The 21,525-nt window shown below is 32.2% G+C and overlaps 1 protein-coding gene across 1 annotated transcript in view; it reads left to right on the forward strand.

The window, feature by feature from the left end:
- The window catches only part of CACNA2D1 (calcium voltage-gated channel auxiliary subunit alpha2delta 1), a 394,888-nt gene that overhangs the window by 349,466 nt on the left and 23,897 nt on the right, over positions 1-21,525 (forward strand). The window contains exons 21-29 of the mRNA XM_049776752.1: positions 1,693-1,754; positions 8,264-8,340; positions 9,552-9,572; positions 10,221-10,281; positions 13,753-13,850; positions 17,420-17,507; positions 18,508-18,570; positions 19,589-19,692; positions 20,580-20,666. Of these exons, the coding sequence (XP_049632709.1) occupies positions 1,693-1,754; positions 8,264-8,340; positions 9,552-9,572; positions 10,221-10,281; positions 13,753-13,850; positions 17,420-17,507; positions 18,508-18,570; positions 19,589-19,692; positions 20,580-20,666 (661 nt within the window). The remainder of the gene's footprint in view (positions 1-1,692; positions 1,755-8,263; positions 8,341-9,551; positions 9,573-10,220; positions 10,282-13,752; positions 13,851-17,419; positions 17,508-18,507; positions 18,571-19,588; positions 19,693-20,579; positions 20,667-21,525) is intronic.

Here is a 21,525-nt window from a genome sequence, read left to right on the forward strand (position 1 = left end):
CACACACAGACACACACACACACACACACACACATATATATATGTATATATATGTACATTTATACAAAATACTCACACATTTACCCTGAATTCCTCAATTGGTTTGTCCTAAATGGGTAACTTTTCTCATCTAATGGAGTATATTACATTACCAAGAGAAGTACAAATCAGTTTGTCTTTTTTAACCAGAGAGAGGAATAAAAAAGCTTTACTTAGATTTAAAGCATGCTGTTTACTTCCTTACTTCATAAAGATAAGAAGTAATTAATGCAGCAGTTTTTCTACTTTTCCTTGCTGGAATCCTCCATGAACATTTTGGTCTTCACAATTTTTTCAATTTACAAATTAATCTGGATTTTAAGTAAATCTTTTTTCTATTGTCACACCAATAAGTTCCTGTGACAATTACTCACCTATAGACCTTTATTATTGTATATATTAAAATTGTATAATATTAAAATAGCTGGCATATTACACTCATCTGATATTATTGCTTATAATTTGATACACTTATATTTTCATGTTTTCTTAATATAGAATAAATATATAAGCATTTATTTTAGTTCTTTTAATAACTCTCGTAGTCCAAAACTTTTCACTATTCCTGTTACCTACTACTCCCCTCATCTTCTACAAAGCCACATAGATGTTTATACAGATAGCACTGTATAATAGTTACAATATGAATTTAGCATCATACATTTTCTGTCAGCCTGCCAATTTAAGTCCTCTAGAGTTTAAATACTATTATATTTCAGAATTTACCATGAAAAATAATACTATTTATATTAAAAGTTTGATTAAATAAACAGATGATTGTAAACTACTTATTATGTTACCTAACACCACTAATAGGTATTAATTAGAGACTGTAATTTTTATTAGGGTAATGAAGCAGGAGAACTGAATGAACTAAAAATATACCTTTGTGCCACTATATATGTATAGCTAATATAAGAAAGAATGTTAGGGCCTGGAGAGATAGCACAGAGGCGTTTGCCTTGCAAGCAGCCAATCCAGAACCAAAGGTGGTTGGTTCAAATCCTGGTGTCCCATATGGTCCCCTGTGCCTGCCAGGAGCTATTTCTGAGCAGACAGGCAGGAGTAACCCCTGAGCAACGCCGGGTGTGGCCCAAAAACCAAAAAAAAAAAAAAAAAAAAATGTTAATTTCTTGGCTAATATTCAATACCAAGGATTTTGTACCCACAAGTTAAATAACCCTATACTTCATAATCATTGTGGTTTTGCTTGTTTTTTTTCAATAATACTGAGTAATTTTTTATAATTTTCAATTGATAAATACTATAGTGATGTCCTTATAAGAACAATAATGTAATGATTATATATTTGGACCTGGAAACCTGGCATTAACTCCTAATAACACCATTTTCTCTTAAGCATTCTTAATGGTGAAAGAACTGTATATTATTTTATTATTACAATATATTTTCGAAGATGTATGATTAATAATTCAATATGCATTTCTACAAATTTGTGCTTCTAATTCCTTAAATGATCATGTGGATATTTTTACCCTAAAATATTGACACCCAACTAGAACACAGTATATGTGGAATAGATAAGGCATTTTTACATAACAATGAAGGAGCACAAAATTTTTAAGTTAATTTTAGTCTTCTTTCTACATATTCTTAATAAAATTTAAAATAAGAATGTAAATTATTTTCTAGAGATATATTGACAAAGGAAACAGGACATACACATGGACTCCAGTTAATGGCACAGATTACAGGTAATTATATGTTTTTATTGTATAAAATATTTAGTTAACTGTATTTCACCTATTTTAGTGTTTATTTTTCCAAAAGATAATCATTAAGATTTCCATTAATTGATTTTCATTTTTAAAACTATTTGCAGCATACTTAAAATGTAACTTTTCTTTTTCAGGATTTAAATATGCTAGAGTTATACATTTTTCTATTTTATTTTATTTTTGTTATATTTTTTGTTTTGTTTAAAACATACTTGGCAATTCTCATACTTGCTCATAGCTCTAGACTCAGCATTCAGTTCTGGCAAGGCTTGAGGGACCATATGGGCAGCCAGAGATAAAACTTGGGTCAGTCACTTGCAAGGCAAGTATGATATAATCTTGTGTAGATGTTTAGGGCTGCACTATCTTTCCAGTTCCTAAGGTTATAAATTCTGAATTGCAATATGAAAAAGAAAAATTATAGCAACCTAAACTATAAAAATATGTAATATAAACTAGTTTGATGTTCTGTGTATTTATGGTAGAGATTATTAATATTGAGAAAATTTAGTTATCTAAAGCTAAACTATAGAACATATATAATATAAACTAGTTCGATATCTGTATAGTCATAATAGAGATTAAAAACATTAAGAAAAATAGTTATCAATGAATCTGATATAGAAGTTTCAGTTGATATAATTTAACTCATATGAATTAGTTCTGTAACAACCTAATTCCTCTGAATGGATAGAACTTGGAGAAGTTTATCAGTGAATATTCTATAATCTCTTAAGGATTGTATCTCTAACCAAGCATTCCCTTCACATTATTGCTCTTATTTTTCTCTGAACTCACAGAATTCCCTCGTGATCATGCTTCCTCAGTTCTCAGAACTGTACTTGCCCATTCTGATCCTCATTCCCTCTTCCTAAAACTCCTTTCACCAGAGACTGAATTTTATGTTACAAGCCCTACCATCCATCTTTTTAATAATCGTCTCCATCTTAATTCTAGAAATTTTCTCTTTTTTTTAACTTTTTTTTTTGGGGGGGGGGAGGGTTGACATCTAGCAGCGCTCAGGGGTTACTCTTGGCTCTACGCTTCAGAAATCGTTCCTGGCAGGTTCGGGGGACCATGTGGGATGCAGGGATTCGAACCACCGTCCTTCTGCATGCAAGACAAATGCCTTGCCTCCATGCTATCTCTCTGGCCCTCATTTCTAGAAATTTTCTATATAGTTCATTCTCTTTCTTTTCTATAACAGACATCACATCAAACTACAAACACAAAACCATGGAGAGGACTTGCCTTGGATGCAGTTTACCTGGGTTCAATCACTGACACTGATGGCACTACTAACTGGCCCTGTGAGCCCCCTGAGGTGATCTTGAACACAGAGCGAGAGAACCCCCAAGTGTCCTCTTCCCCTCCAAAAACTGACTACGAAACTGACTTGTATCTCCATTTTATTCTCATTACTCAACACTGTTACATAAGTGGTCTTATATTATTAAATTATTTTATTTTTCCAATCAAAAATACCAATGATTTTTCTCTTTTCAATTTCAAAAACTTTGTCATTGCTATAAAAAAGAAGTCCACAGGATTAGTCATTCCACATCAGCTGTTAGCTTACACCATACTTACCCTCTTCCTTGCAACTCATAATAAACAATAATACTCTTCTACCTTAGGTCCTTTGAAACTGAAGATATTCCTGTCTAGAATTAATTTTCTTGTTATTCACATGCTCTGATGTATTTTATTCATCACCGCCCTGTATTTATTTTTTATCGTCTTGAAAGCACTGCTCTAACAATGCTATTTAAATTTGTAAAATACATATCATATTCACTTTATTCCTCTGCTTTGCATTTTCATAACTTTCACCATCACTTGACAGATATGTGTAATAGAATCACAGATAAGCATATTTAGAAAAATATATCTCCACTGCTTACTTTTTTCTCAAGTAAGTACTATGAGCACAAAGTTCTGATTGTTACCTGCTTCATACTTAATATCTAACTTAGATCACAGACAAGCTTCTATAAATATAATTATTCTATTAATATTTATATAATTTAAATATTTCTGTCAAATCCAAATTTATTAGAAAATTTAGATATTTTTATCAAAATATTCAAGTCCAAAGGGATCTGTGACTATACATTAAAAACAAACAATGCATATATAATCTTGTTAATTGTGGTGGACCTAACCATTCTTTTCCTAATAAAAAATAATTTCCCCATCTCTGCTGGTTTGTGATATACATATAACTTTTAGATGAACCTACATTGCTAGATCCTTTCTTAGGTCTGTTTTCTTATGATGTCTTGGTATTCTGTATAAAATAGATGTAGAAGTAGAGAACATAAGTATTAATGATGTACTATACTATATTCCAGTCTCTCTTATTTAGATATTTTAATCTATTGGATAACATGAGAACAACTATTAATTTGACTTTTTTGGGGGGTAGTTTGGGTCACATCCGGCAGCGCTCAGGGGACACTCCTGGCTCTATGTTAAGAAATTGCTCCTGGCAGGCTTGGGGGATCATATGGGATGCCGGGATTCGAAGTACTGTCCTATTGCATGCAAGGCAAACACCTTACCTCCATGCTATTTCTCCGGCCCCAATTGGACATTTTTGTATCTGTTGATCTCATTAGTTTTAGGCAGCGCTATACACATTAAAATATTTTTGAACATCATTTTTATTCTTCAATAATAATTAGTCATGATTTAATGGTGAACAATTGTGTCAAAAAATGACGTAGGGGGCTGGCGAGGTGGCACTAGAGGTAAGGTGTCTGCCTTGCAAGCGCTAGCCAAGGAAAGGACCACAGTTCGATCCCCTGGCGTCCCATATGGTCCCCCCAAGCCAGGGGCAATTTCTGACCGCGTAGCCAAGAGTAAACCCAAGCATCAAACGGGTGTGGCCCGAAAAACCAAAAAAAAAAAAATGATGTAGGAGGAAAATAATTTGGCAGAATCTTTAGAGATTACTTCATAACGAAATAAAATATTGAATATATGGCATAAGAATGTGATCTTTGCCTTAGTTTCCTATATGAAAAGAGTTTAAGTTTAAAAAACGTGGACCCTTTAACCCTGACAATGAATCAGCAATGATGGTTTGTCTCAAATTAATCGTAAATACAATCTAGAAGATTTTGGGTTTTTTATACCTATCTTCAATATGTTTTTAATGCTAATTAGTGTGACATATAGTCAGTATCTTTTTCTTGTATGCCTAGTCTCGATATGCAACATTAATATTATTTTCTCAGTTCTTTGTTCATTCTTTGTCACAAGATTTCAGTCTCTTCCATTTCATGCACAGTAAATTTGAGTGTCCAAGTCTAGTACTTATATCACATATTTCTAATCCAACTGGTTTCCCTGATGTTTCTGCCACTGTCTACTCAGAAAATCAGTTTTCTAAATAGACCCCAGCCTCCCTTTGTATGTGTATTTTTTCTCACACATTTTATTCTTGAATCAACAATGTTAAGTCAGATGAAATCAATTTGCATTTTAGGTACTTCCCTGCAGCTCTGCAAATGAATTTGTAACAAAAATTTTGGGTAATATATTATGTCCAAGTTGTAAAAACAAAAGATCATATTTTTATTTAATGTGTGAGGGTCTAAATTTCACTTGGTGACCACTCTCTCCTTAAGTCTAGATGCCAGATTTTGTAATATAGTAATTATTCCATTGAAATAAAGAATATTAGCAATTGAATTTTGTAGAATAAATGTATATGTGCTGTAGATCATTTAACTAACTTAACCAAGAATTTGTATGTTACAAAAACATGGCATTTTCTCTAACATCCATCTTGTAGTCACTGACTTCATTAGACTGTAATCCCTAGGAGAAAATAAAGCAGCCTTAGTCTGGAGTTTTATATATAGACAGATAGTGATAGCAAACACTGCCTGTAATGGCATCATTGACTAGGAATGTTGGTGAAGAGGTTATCTGCTTTAGGTTGAAGAAATAATTTTGCCTTAAGATAGAAATAATTACACGTAAATGTATTGTTCTATACAATGGAATGTGCTATTAATAACAACCTAAGACTTATGTAGACCAATAAAAACGTATATTCTCTATGTGAGTTTTAAGACTTCTATGATGTTTCTTGTGAGTTTCCACAGTAAGTGTTTTTGTAAATAAGATATAATCCAAGTTTACAGAGTGACACTGTCGGACCTACCTAATATAACATCAACAGATTTTGTTAAGACATTCCTCTTAGTAATAAATGCTTATGAGGCAATAAAAGTGTCTTGATTTCCCTTGAGAGGAATTGTGGAGACAATATTCAAATGCTCAGTAATTCTGATCTAGATTTTATAAAAGGCAAGTGAATCATGAAAGGTCATCTTGCTTTCAGTCTAATTGCACTGCTTATTTTAGTTTTAATCTGTCTCTACTCAAAGGAAGTGCTCTATAAAATAAATGTAGAGATTTTCATTAAATAATCATATAATTTTATTTCTCTGACCTTTTCCCATAAGGAAAATTAGTGATTTACTTAATGAGGGAGAAATATTTAGGAGTTGGATGTAGGAAGCATCCACTCATTTTGTTATCTTGACTAAGTGATTAAATTGTAGCAAATAAAATCTTGCTTGAAAATTAATTGAGTGAATTTTTATTTATGTAGTCATCAGTAAAAACTTGAAATTCATATTTTGTCCTATGCTTTGATATCCATAAAAATATATAAGCCTGAGAAACAATGAAACTGCAGTAACTATTTTTATTTTTCTTGATTTTTTTTTTTTTTTTTTGGTTTTTGGGCCACACCTGGTAACACTTAAGGGTTACTCAGGGCTATATGCTCAGAAATCACTCCTGGCTTAAGGAATCATATGGGATGCGGGGGATTGAACCAAGGCTATTGTGTGCAAGGCAAATGCCTTACCGCTTGTGCCACCACTCTGGCCCCAAACAATGACATTTTTTTTAAATCCTCTAATATTTAAAAATACTAAGAAGCCTAGAAGCATACAACATTTCCTATATAATGCTAAATTTTAGTTTAATATTAAAAGTAAAGGTCAAATGGCTCAATTCATTACATCAATCAGATATTTTTTTTAAAAAATAATCATGGGTTGGAGTGATAGAACAGCAGGAAGGATGCTTGCCTTGCACATGGCCAAACTGGATCTGATCCCTAGCATCCCATATGGCCCCCCACATCTAACCACACCCAACCAAGAATGATTTTTGAGTTCAGATTCAAGAATAAACCCTGAGCACCATTATATGGGGTGTAGCTCAAGAACCAGAAAAAAAAAACATTAATGATAATCATTATTATTATTATTGCATAGGGAATCTGAGAAATACCATTATGTTTGTTCCTATTGTGGTTATGTTTCTACAGTAAATGCACAGAGAACAATATTTGCAACTGTAAATATATAGAAGAGTTATTTATTCTTTACTTATAATAGTCATTATAATAGTGGGATATTACATATATAGTCATTCTATTGGAAAATTACAAAATATTAAAGCATCCTTATGTATTTTTATTTTTTTGAGTAAGAATGAATGGGATGATCAGACAATCATTTTTAATACCATAAAGAAATCTGAATGTTTTCACCTAAAGACAAGGGGGGGGGACTACTTAAACAATAAATATTTGGGTAAGAGAGACACGATAGCAGGTGTGCTTCTAACCTGGTTTTATTCTCAAGGCATTTAGTATGGCATCATCAGAAATGATTCCTGAGCATAGTCTTCAGCACTACCCAGTCTGTCCCTCCAAACAAGAAATTAATCAATTAGAATAATTTAAATTGTTGGTATTAAATAGTAGTAGATATGTAATTCAAGAGTGCATTTTAGGTTTCCTTATGCCTTATATAATAAATGACTTTTAACATTTCTGATTTCGGGGCTGGAGAAATAGCATGGAGGTAAGGCTTTTGCCTTGTATACAGAAGGACCGGTGGTTCGAATCCCGGCATCCCATATGGTCCCCCAGTCTGCTAGGAGTGATTTCTAAGCATAGACTCAGGAGTAACCCCTGAGCGCTGCCTGCCGAATGTGACCAAAACAACAACAACAACAAAAATTTTCTAATTTTTATTAGTGTATATTTGATACAAGGCAATTTAAAATTATATATAAATTCACTACATAAGGGATGTATGTGGTAGATTATTTGTTTAAACATACCCATAATAGTTATGTTTATGTCTCAAACAATTTAACACTTTTCTAATAATATAGTACCTGTGATTTTTACAACTAATTTATAGGTTCAGTTAGCATATTTCTCATATGTTTTCCACCTTCCTATAATTTAGACTACTGGGTATTTTGCATAACAAGACTGAACTAAGTATTAGGTTTGCTGAATACATTTTCTGTCAAATTAAAACATCTTTTAATTCTCATGAGGAAGATCTTTGAAATTTCCATGAATTTGATGTCTTTTGTTGTTGTTATGTTTCATTTTTGTTTGTTTTGTGTTTATGTTTCTCTTGTTTCTATTGCAGTTTGGCCTTGGTATTACCAACCTACAGTTTTTACTATATAAAAGCCAAAATAGAAGATACAATAACTCAGGCCAGATGTAAGTACTTGAAAGCAACTTCAGGGTCTATATTTATCTCCTAGTATCAGATATGTAAAACATCTAGATTTTGGAATACCCAAGGCTTTACATATATACACTGAGTAGGTGTTATTACCAAATCTACAGCAATGATTCTAACCCATTCCAAACATGCAAGGAACAAGAAATATTCTACCTGGATAGAATATGATCAGGTATTCCAGTCTATCTGGCAGTCCCCCACCATGCTTCCCTGCTTGCTTTGTGCTTATAGAATTATTGCAATGCTTTATCCTCTGTTGCTACTTTCGTCTTAAGGTCTGCAAGTTGGCATGAAATGTTTCACATAGTTTTACTATGTCAATCGTGATAAAAAAGTTTTAACTTTTATTTAAGTTGTTGCATTTGACAATAATAAGATTGTGCTCCACCTCTTCAACGGACTAAATTGCATTAGTCTTTGATTTGGCATTTAACTTCTTTTCATAACCCAACTGGCTACTGTCAGCATCTTAGATTTAACATTTTTAAAGCATCATTTAGAATGTGGAGTTAATTATTAATCTTAAAACATATTCTAAGGCATTGTTAAACTTTGTTTTTAGTGGTGAGATTTAGTAAAATGAAATGACCATCATATCTGCAAATCACTTAATTATTACTAACAACCTAAAATTGTTGTTGCAATAAAGTAAAAAATAGACATGTATGTATGTTTGCATATGAACCTAAGTTTGCTATAGTTCCTTACCTTTCTTTGTCAGTTATTTTTGTTCTCTGATTCTCATACTACATTGCGCTAATTTTTATATTGACATTTACACTTTCAACTAATAGATATGATGGTCTTTTAGAAACCAGCAACCTTGCATGAGCTGATTCTTCACTTGGCAAATAAGGGGCTGATTAGTGTGTCTGTGATGATTGGTAAATGCTTTGTGTTAGGGAAACATCATTGGTATTGCACCTGCATTAACCACTTTGCAAAATAGACCCTTGAAATAAGCACAGTACAGAAAGGGAGCTTTAGAAATAATTGACATGACATACTTTACAATATTCTAAAATGTCTCTTTTTTCCAGACTTATGCGTACATAAATAAACCACTGATCTATTCACAATATTTTTATTCAAGGAAGTCATTGAATAAAATATTGTTTGTGACCCCCCCTTGCTTTACCCTCTTTTTTTTTGTTTCCCTGCTTCTCTTTCTGATGGATTTTCACAGCAAAAAAGGGAAAAATGAAGGGCAAGTATTTTTTCTTGTTGCTCAATTTCTTCCTGTTTAGTACACTTGACACATTCACTGGTACTTTCATTTCTATCAGATATTATCCTCTGTGCTTCTCATTTGCCAGGATTTCCTCCATGTTCACTCAAATCTTATTAACAAAAAGTAGGGAAAGAGTATTTTTGTGTTTTTAATATGGAAACTGTTTCACATTTATCTTTATTTTTAGGTTTAAATATATGTGTTTATTTTCTTCTACATTTTAATTTATACATAACATGAATGCTACTAAGTTACTATGGCATTATGAGTCCATGAAAATAATTTAATGTAATGTTAGTAAAGTTTTATTATGTTGGAATACTAAGTAAAATGCATATCAAGATAAATCACTTTTTTAAAGATGTCATGGTTATGCTAGGGTTAGTAAAATTGGTGGAGAAAATTATAGGCACATTTATATGATTTAGCTTGTAGCTCATATTTTGAAACTAAATGGAATTTATTGTACAGTTTAATAATTTTATATTCACTAATGTGTTTTAATAGGAGAGGTGCAGTATAGTTGATTTTCTTACTAGCTAATCATTAAAATGCCTTCTTATTAAGAATATCAGAGTCTATATAGTAGATCACTTATCTCATCCTGTAACACTGTCTTTGCAGATTCAGAAACACTTAAACCAGATAATTTTGAAGAATCTGGGTATACCTTCATAGCACCAAGGTTTGTTTTCTCTTTACTTTTTGGTTTTGTTTGTTTTAATAACTTCTTTAATAAATTTCTTTCCTAAACTGCCATCAAGACTACATTGGTAGTTAGTGAAGTAGACAGAATAACAATTGAAAAAACATAAACTTAAAACTTGTTCAATTTGGGCCCAGGGAGATAGCACAATGGCGTTTGCCTTGTAAACAACTGATCCAGAACCAAAGGTGGTTGGTTCGAATCCCGGTGTCCCATATGGTCCCCTGTGCCTGCCAGGAGCTATTTCTGAGCAGACAGCCAGGTGTAACCCCTGAGCACCGCCGGGTGTGGCCCAAAACCCAAAACAAAACAAAAAACAAAAAAAAAAACTTTTTCAATTTACTTTTGATTACTAACTACAATGAGCAGACCAGGGATTATATAGTGAACAATCCACATATATACTTTGATTTTATTGGAAATAAGAGTGCACTCAACAATAATGCAGATTTTTTTATATTTATGAATATGTATAAACATATGGTTGAGTATATAAATATATATGCCTATAAATATAAGTATATGCAAATATAAATATGCGTATATTCTTATATATTAACCTTATAATTGATGTTTAATGTTATAACATAATGGGGCTGGAGTGGTAACATAGTGGTAGGGCACTAGCCTTGAATGCAGCAGACCAGGATGATGCAGGTTTGATCCCTGGCATCCCATATGGTCCCCTGAGTGCAGAGCCAGGAGTAACTCATGAGTGCTGCTGAGTGTGCCCCAAAAAAGCAAAAGCAAACAAACAAAAATTCTAACATAGCTTTATGAGAAAACATTATAATATATTGATATATCTTATAAATTTTACAGCTAAAATATTTCTTTCCACCAAAGTTTATTCCTATTTAAAAAATGCCCTTGTTATCTCTAATATACATCTTTATCACTTTTAACACACAATTTTTAAAATACTTCGATAATCCAATTGTGTTACTTTTCACCAGCGTTTGATTCTACTCTGTAGCATATATGTAATACTCAAATGAACATAACTGCAAATATAGGCTTATTTATTTCTAAATGAATTAAAACATTTGTAATATTAACTTTTTACATTTTATGTGTGAGAATTATCCTGTCATCCTGGATTGTTAGTACAGTGGGTAGGGTGCTAATACAGTGAGTAGCACAGTGGTAGCACAGGGGTTACTCCTGGATCTGCGCCCAGAATTAACTCCTGGAAACTCAGCGCAACATTTAGTATGCCAAGGATCCCAATTAGGTTTTTTACGTGCAATCAAATGCTCTACCTGTTGTGCTATTGCACAACAAAATAATTTTTAAAATATAGTGAACAAAGATCACTTTAGAAAAGCTTTTTATATTACTTACAAAGTGTTTTTAAGTAACTGTGAGATTTAAAAAAATAGCTTATTAGTAACTGTTTATAGCATTTTATTGATTTATTTGCCATCACCATTTATTTCTGTAAGATTAAAATTCAGAATGCTGGTCTTTTGACATCTATGCTAGAATTATAACCAAAAATAGTGGGAAGAAGTCTTCTTCTTGCGGAAGAAGTCAAATTAAACTTTGTCAATTACTAAATGAGTATAGATCAAATAAATTTTATAAACTGTACTATAAAATTTCCATAAACCACAATATTTGGGTTTTCTGTTCATTTTTTGAAATGTAGGCATTTCTCTCAACTGAGACACTTTATTTAGGTGACAGTTTTGCATTTCAAATATTTATTACTTAATTCTATTTCTGATTATCTGTTGATTATATTGTGTTGGTTATGATCATTTCAATCTTATGTTTGTGGTGCCTTAATATATAAAGGCAGTTTGAATCCCTAGATCACATAAGGCAATATTTTTTCAACATTCAGTTCTCAGAAAACAGAATCATTTTAGATATGATTTCTTGGACACTACAGTGACTCTATTTCAATTCAGCCATACTCGAATTCATCATATCTTGATAATCCAGCAATCATTGGATGAGGAAAGCCAATTGCATTTTAAAATCCATTCAACTGGAGTTATACCTTTGAAAACATGTCATTTAACTCTCTTTGTGATGGAAACTGAAGCTTTACTCATAAAAGGAAAGTGGCTGACTCAAAGACCATGTATTATTTGAATTGAGGGCTGAATGGGTACTCTTTGATTTTTTTTTCTATGAAGTATTTTACTTGAAAGAGCAAATGACATGTTTATTTGACAATTAAAAATAAAAAGATATAAAATAAATGTTATTTTAGAGAAAACAGCCAAAAGTATTTATTGGCAGTTACAAAAAATGTGAAAATGTCTGTTTACTTGAGGTTGATAACTTCTCAATATTTCTAGACTTACCTGCTAAAATGAATAATGATATTAATGTGAACTTTTAGTTTTATATAATTGAATGTATCATCATTTCTAAGATCTGCATAAAACATTGTTTGAAGTAAATAATGTATGATATTATAATATAAATAACAAATGCATTAGTATACAAAAATTTATTGGAACCTTTCCAGAATTCAAATTAATTGATTTAACTATCAATCAAATGAAAATAATCAAATTGGAGCTGGAAAGGTAGTACTAGGGTTAGGCATTTGCCTCACTTGCAGCTAATCTAAATTTAATCTCTGAGCATTGTCAGGAGTAATCCCTGAGTATAAAGTCAAGAGTAAGTTCTGAACACTGCATAGTATGGCCCCAAAGTCAAAAAATCAAATTAAATTAAATTAAATTAGGATAATTTAAAAAAAATGGTTTGTGGGCCACATCCAGCAGTGCTCAGGATTTACTCCTGGCTCTAAACTCAGAAATTATTCCTTATAGTTTCGGGGAACTATATAGGGTGCCTGGGATTGAACCCAAGTTGCAGTATGCAAGGCAAAAATGTCCAACCCGCTGTGCTATCAATCTAGTGCAATAGTCAAATTTCAGTTGGTACCTAAAAAAGAATAAACACAATGATCTTAAAATTAAGACTGTCAAAATAATCCCATTTTTCACCTGCGTATCTGTTTGAAGATATAAATTTTATGTATCCAGTCGGGATGTTTTAATTGTCTGAATGCAAGTCAGTTTTAAAAGAGATTTACAAATAAGAAGATTAGTGTACCTTTTCTTACTAGTTAATAGATTTCTTTCTATGCTATTTTGGTTATCACATTCACCTAATATGTGGTGGCTCACTGTTGATATTAATGAATTGACTAAATTTTCAGTAAATGATATATACCTACAGTATAGAGTAGACTAGTGTGATTAAAAATAGCAAAACCAGTACTCAACACCTACTCTCCAGAAGTCAAGTTCTTAATAAATGTTATCTATAATCTCTACTCTTTTGCTTCAAAGAATTGATTTATAATAAAAATAGAAATAAAAATAACTTTAATGCCTCAGACATAATTTCTTAAATGCTATGATTATGATTAATCTGTACATTGTTTGTCTATTTTAAATGGTTATATCCTATTTTTTTCAGAGATTACTGCAGTGACCTTAAAATATCAGATAATAACACTGAATTTCTTTTGAATTTCAATGAGTTTATTGATAGAAAAACACCAAACAACCCATCATGTGAGTATGCATTAATTCAGTTATTATGTCACTATTATCTCTTAAGAGGTGACATAACAAATTATTAGTTAATTGGGATTCTGATTACTCTTGGAAATTGAAATGGTTAAGTTTAATGATTTGTTCCTTATGTATTAAAAAATTCCCTTTATTATAAAGTAAAACTGAATTTCCAAAGTCAGTAAAGGATACTTGCATGTGTTTAAATGTAAATAAAAGAAATATTTCTACTTATTTTGTTCTTGTTAGTACTCTTAAATTTAGGAAATTTAATTTTGAATCATCTTTCAAATAATTTTTTTAAATAAATTTGTTTCAAGTAATTATCTTTCAAATAATTTTTTATCTATTTCTATCCTCTATATGTGTTTCAAAACATATAGAGGCAAACATATAGGCAAAACATGAACAGATATATTGATAAATGCTTTTCCTTTCTTTCTACATTTTCTTGCATTCTAATTGACTTTCTATAGTAAAATATAGTCATTTCAAAGTATTGGGTCTAGTAATGAAGCTATATACAAGTACACTATCTATATAAGTAGATGAGTTTAAAGCCCCTGCACCTTGCCCTGATCTTAATACCAGACCTTTTCTAGCTTCCATGCTCCTTCCATTTCTCATCTACCCTGGCATTTTCATTTCTACTAATCAAAATGTATCTGTAAAGGAGTTAGTTTAGGAGATGGGATGGAACACAGAGTAATTGTTAAAGGAATATGGTGAGATTGGAGTTAGAAACATTGGATGTCTGGAACCCTGTTGTCGACAGCTTTGTAAATCACAGTGCCAAATTAAAAAAGTAAACATACACTTGAAAAATCTGTATAAGGACCAGACAGATAGTACAGGGGTAATGGTGCTTGCCTTACAGATCATGTTTAGACCTGCATGCAAGATCCTTGTTAGACACCTCTTAAAGATCTCTGATACCACATTTGACTCCCTAAGCACTGCCAGGGGGTCACTTCTGATCACAGCACTAGGAATAGCCCCTGTAGAGAATACAGGATATACCCAAGGCCTATATATATATTCTCACCAATGTAAATTTCTAATTTTTATTTTATAAAAAATAAATAAATTTGGAATAAATAAGAAACATTATAATGATAAAAACAATTTTAAATATTATAATTATAGAGAATTTCAATAATATATACTAGAAAACTTTATAATGAATTCTAAACTTCCAGCTTTAAAATATTTTAAAATGTGAGCATATTTTGTTCCTTCCTTAGTCTTTTATTGTAAAAGTGCTCTCAGAAAAATGCGAATTAAAACTGTTTCCTCTCTTATTCAGATAAAAACTAACTGCAGTGAAAAAAATCACTTTAGGGACTGAAGAAATAGTATAGTTAGTAGGGTGCTTGACTTCTATATCCTCAGCATCCCATATGGTCTCTCAAACTCCACCAAGGATGATTCCCTGAGTCTGATCAGAGCCAATTGAGCATTTGCCTTGCACGCAGCTGATTCAGGACAGAGAGTGATTCAAATACTGGCATCCCAGATGGTCCCCCATCCTGCCAGGAGTGATTTCTGAGCACAGAGCCAGGAGTAACCACTGAGTTCCACAGAGTGTGACCCACAAACCAGAAAATAAAAGTAAAATAAAAATTGAAATAAAAGGACAATTGACTTTTGTTTGTTCTCATCTTTTCTATTTTTTCTCTTCAGCTCCTACATTTTTTCTCAGTAACTTTTTTTTAGCCAGAAAATGTGAAGGTGCCTCCTCAATTATAAAATATAAAAACCATAAAGATTTCCATTAAAATATAAAGTTATCTCAACGTACTAACTTTCTAATACTCAGAATTTATGTCAGTGGTTTATTTAATTTATTTATTTGTTTTTGGACCACACAAAGTAGGCTCAGGGCTTATTCCTGAATATGTTTTCAGGGATCACTCCTGATGGGGTTCAGGGGATCATCTGGGGAGGCTGGGGATCAAACCCAGAACATGCATTTCAGGTGTCCTACCCATTATACTATCTCTCTAGCTCCAGTTAGTTGTTTTAAAGAGTCATTAAAACAAACAAAAAAACCCTGTCATGGACATATAAAAGCTACATTGATCAAGCCTGAACAAGAGTGATTCCAATTTCTACAGTGAATGCTGTCAGATTCTGTTCAATTGTTAATTTTCACTACGAGAAAGTATATTTATTTTCTATAGGGAAGATGAAATAATTATTAAATATTCTTTTATTTAGCAAATTCTACATCATAAGAGGTTATAGTTAAATAAAATATGTTCAGTAAATTAATATTAATATTAATACTGTTACCTGTTCTTTAATCTCTACTTACTTCAGTTCTTTTATCTGCCTCCATCTAGGTATAATTCACTAGGACAGCTTTGGGGTGATAATATAACTGTACAGAGAACTGGTTTTATTGGAATTGAATTATAAAATATAGCTAATTACATACTTCCTCTGATGATATTATACATAATAGGACTGACTTAATAATATTTTATAAATTATTCTATCAGTGTTATATAAAACTAATTAAAATGAATATTAATGATCAACAACTGATAGATGTTTTATTCAAAGGGGTAGTGTCAAATTGAATTTCACTTTGTAGAAGTACTTATCTCATAAGTAAAATCATAGTTCTCACCTAATGTTTAATTTATTGGCCTACCTAAATACTGTAGAGTGTTGCCTTTGTTCCTGCTTCTTTGATTTTTATTTAATTTTATCCATTTTATTTTTCTGTTCCGTAGTCAAACCTGGCAATGCTAAGGGACTATTCCTGACTCTGTTCCAGTGGTCACTCCTGTTAGTGCTCAGGAGTTAAAAACAGAAATTTTGACCGGATTTTAGGATAATGATTATCTCATTAAATGATCGTTGAAAGATGACTCTAGAAACAGCTTTTTTTGCAATAACAGTACACTGCAAAAGTCAATCTTAGAATAATGTTGACTTTTACAAAGTCATTCTGTTTCTTAGAACAATATGATGACATGATGAGATATGTGTATGTACATATATAGCATATATAATAAGTGTTTATTTGCATATAAAATTGTCTTTGATAAAGTTTAATCACAGTACTGGCTTACAAACATTATTTCTTCAATGTTTCCTATTGTAACATATATATATATTTGTTTTATATAGTTAAAAATTAATTTGCTTCATTAACAGTTGTTCGTTACATTCCTAATTCTGTATCTTAAAAATGTTAGAGAGGGACTGGAGCGATAGCACAGGTAGGGCATTTGCCTTGCAAATGGGCTGACCCAGGACTTACTTGCTCTCTCTTGATGCCTGGCATCCTATATGCTTCCCCCAAAGCCAAGAGCGATTTCTGAGCTCATATCCAGGAGTAACCCCTGAGCATCAATGGGTTGACCCAGAAACAAACAAAAATGTGACAGAGGATGAACAATATAAACAACATGCAAAAAAGTAGGACTAGATATATTTTTATTTCATAGAAATATTATCCAGTCTACATTGATTTTAGAAGTAGAAAATGCTTTTGTTTCATTATCAAAATTAAAAATCAATGAGAGTGTAAGTGACCTATCCTTTTTCTGTGATAGGTAACACAGATTTGATTAACCGAGTCTTGCTGGATGCAGGTTTTACAAATGAACTTGTCCAAAATTACTGGAGTAAGCAGAAAAACATGTAAGTATTTGTTCTGATTAATGAAAAGGTACATTCTGCATTCTAGTTTATCTTCTCTATAGAACTTTTTTGTAAATGGGTCTCATAAATAAAAAGTTCAGTATATTCTTTAATAGTAATATCTTTCAAAAAATCACTTTGCAGTTGTTGACAACTTGTAATTTAAGTTGGAGTGTGTGAGGACTAGCATTGGCCATTAATCAGATTCATAAGTATGTAGACTGCAGCAAAAATAAACCAGAAGTGTTTCTTGGTATTTTTACTTTTGCATCAATGTTTGTAGTAAAAAAGGATTTGTAATTAAAGTTCATTTGGTGTTCCAATCGCACTAAAACAAACCCACTTTAGAATATTAGAAATCTAACTTTGGTTCTCACACACAGTTTCTTCATCCACTTTCATCAATGCCTAAATAGTAAATATTTTTTAACTGTGTGCTCCCCTCTCCTTCATACATGGGGGTATAATCTTTCAATTCAAAGAAATTACAGCAATTGATTTGTCCCTATTTAATGTTTTCATTTATTTTATTAGTACAGAGTCTTCTAGATGCATTTCTAACTTCCAAGATGAGAGTAAAGTCCTCAGTATAATTTATGGATTACTCAGTCTTAGGACACTTATACTTGAAGTTTTACTTCTAGTCTTTCTCCCCTGAGCCTTATACTTCTAATTAGTGGAAGATATTATCACCCCTCTTTAGCTCTATATTACCCACACTCTTGCTCTGCCTTCCAGCTGTCCCTATTGTATCTGCTAAATCCTATTCTATCTACAAAATGCTGTTCTAAAATTATTTCCTGAGCTGTCTTCCTTAAGAATTCTCTAAGTACTTAATTCTTAGTTATTTCAATTTTTAATCTATTGGTATATTTACTTTGGCTGACATTTACTTCCTTTATTTAAGGAACTCATTTTTATTTTTTCTGTATATCACCAACACCTAAATCAATATCTTACAAAGAGCAAATTGAATAAAATCTTCTGCGTTCCTTTCCAGCAAGGGAGTAAAAGCACGTTTTGTTGTGACTGATGGTGGAATTACCAGAGTTTATCCAAAGGAGTAAGTTCAAATAACATATGTATCTAGTACATTGCAAATGACTATTCCAAGTTTCTGTATAAAGAAATCATTTTTCATAGAAACTGATTACTATAAGTAAATTCCATTGGAGTTAATACCTTAAAATTTCTACAAAATTTAAATATTCCGCTTTGGGAAAACTGGAAATAATACTTTAGCTATACTTTTCTTAACAATCACATTTTGCTCGTTTATTTATTTGTTTGGGGCCACGTTTAGTGTTTCTCAGGGTTTTTTTCTGGCTCTGTGCTCATGGATCAGTCCTGGCTTGTCTCAGGGGACATATCAGATGTGGTTCTGGGAATCAAACTTGAAGAGAGCAAGAAAAGCACCCTACTTGCTGTACTATTGCTCCAATCCCTTAAATTGTATCTTGCCAATTTAAGATTTCCTTTTTTGTTTGTTTCTGGAGAAAATCATGTGAATGTGATTATCAGTGCTCAGGGTTCACTCCTGATGATGATGAGGGAACCATATAAGGTACCAGGGATAAAACTTAGGTCAGCAACATGCAAGATAAACAAACATCCTAGCCACTGGACTATCACTCTTGCCCATGATAAAATATCTGAAGAGACTTCTCTCTGAGGGTATAAACTCAACTGCTTAACTTAACATAATGATTATATAGTCTCTTAGCCATATTTGCCTAGCATCTATTTTCACTATTCTTTAGTGGCTTTTATCTGTTTATCTTGAGAGCATTTTTTCACAGTGAAGAAGTCTGGTAGTCACTGAGGGTTATTAATATTACTTGTTCTATTAACTGAGTTATTTATGATTAACTGGCTAGTAGATGCAGAGTAAAACTAGGAGTCAATTTTGTCTGGACTTTAATTTTTTGATATATTACTTCCTAATAAATATCAGACAATCAATTACCACTAATTCCTTAGATATACTTGTAGGCCTATCTGTAAAGTTCAGTGATGTGTAGAAGGCAGAAGTAGTATCAGGTAGGTTAAAAAATATAAATGATGAGTGGTTTCCTCCTTAGGGCTGGAGAAAATTGGCAAGAAAACCCAGAGACATATGAAGACAGCTTCTATAAAAGGAGTCTAGATAATGATAACTATGTTTTTACTGCACCCAATTTTAACAGTAAGTATTGTTTTGAAAATAAGCCTTCTCAAAATTTTTGAATACGGGATTGCTACTGCCTGTTTTACTTCAAGTCAATATATTAATTGCTCAGAATAATTACCATTATTCACATATTATGAGAGACACATTGGAAATATAGAAACATATCTATAGTTGAAGAGCTAAAATGCATGCACAGGAAATAGTTATGAAGTCATGTGAAGATAGCATATCTACAAGCATGCATGACACATGGAAACATGTGTTGATGATCCCTCACTTCACAAACTCAATCATTGAACATACTTTAATTTATTTTTAAGGAAGAGTGGACTCATTAGTGATACATTATCAGTTTTAGTTACATACTGTATTATTAACAAAAATTAATTGTAGCTCATATTTTAAAATATTTTTGAGTCATATCCAAAAACCTTTCTAAATCAATACTTCACCATCACTGTAAGTAGGTATTATTTATCCAATTCTTACAAATAAGGAAACTAAAGTTCTAAGAATTTCATTTTTGTCCAGGGACATGTATCTTCTGAATGCAATGACAGTTTTATGAAACTAAGATCAGTCTCTTCTCCTTCCTTAAGCACCCTCTCTAATATATTAGCAACTGTCATAAGGCAGAGATTTGGCATGCATTCATTATGTTGTGTATGTAGAAGTAATTAGACTTATTCATTCACATCACTAACATAGAATACAAACCTATTTATGCAACCTAGCTAACCTGAAATGTCAAGGAAAAGATATGAGTTTTTATTAATTTGTTGATACTGTCTTATGTAGAATATAAAACTACTAAAATATTAAGCAAAGTCCTGCATATATTAAGAAAAGTTCAATATTAATTGATTTTTGTAAAGATATATGATTTCTTCTTTTTTTTTTAGAAAGTGGACCCAGTGCTTATGAATCTGGCATTATGGTAAGCAAAGCTGTGGAAATATATATTCAAGGAAAACTACTTAAACCCGCAGGTAAGTAAAATTTATATATATAAACCAAAATTAAATGTGACCTAATAGTCATACTATTAACTGTCTGTGCTTATCAAAAATATCAGAATATTTTAGCCAAAATAAACTGGTCTCAGAAATTTTATTTGTTTTGGTTTGGGTTACCCATCCTGGGTTAATCATAGATTCCCTCTAGGTGGTGCTCAGGCAACCAAATGCAGTGCCAGAATTGAGTCAACAGCATATAAGGCTAGTATCTTAATTCTGTACTATCTCTCTGAACCAATAGCTTAGTACTATCTCATAGCCCCAAGCTATGGAAATTTTAAAGAAGAAATACAATTAATTACCTGTGAACCTGTGATAAAATGAATTCAATAGAATATAGATTACAAATCTTTCACAGTAATATTTTAAGTACATAGTGACATAGAATCAGGGACATTCCCACTACCAGGGTTGTCCTCCCTCCACCCCTATTCCCAGCATGCACCCCACATCCCCCTTTTTTGCCCCCCCCACCCCCCCACCCCCGGCTACTAGTGGTCCCCTCTGTATCTAGCTTGTTGTAGATTGGTTATCTATTCTGTTGTCATTGGCTTTGGATTTGGTACCTAAGTCTGATCATTTTTTATTTCTACTCAATGTTAATATGACTGTTTGGTCTTGGTATCCTCCGTTATTTCCCCCTCAATTTGTGAGGCGGAACAAGATGGTTCAAGTTATGTGGTTCTGTTTGAAGGAAAGAAAAAGGGGGGCTAAAGTTAAACAGAAAAATATGGGAGGAGTCCTTCTAGAGGCTATCAATATATTTTTTGTGTGTGGTTTTTGGGTCACACTCGGCAGTGCTCAGGGGTTATTCCTGGCTCCAGGCTCAGAA

Source organism: Suncus etruscus, chromosome 1 (genome assembly GCF_024139225.1).
Source record: "Suncus etruscus isolate mSunEtr1 chromosome 1, mSunEtr1.pri.cur, whole genome shotgun sequence".
In the NCBI taxonomy this organism is placed as follows: domain Eukaryota; kingdom Metazoa; phylum Chordata; class Mammalia; order Eulipotyphla; family Soricidae; genus Suncus; species Suncus etruscus.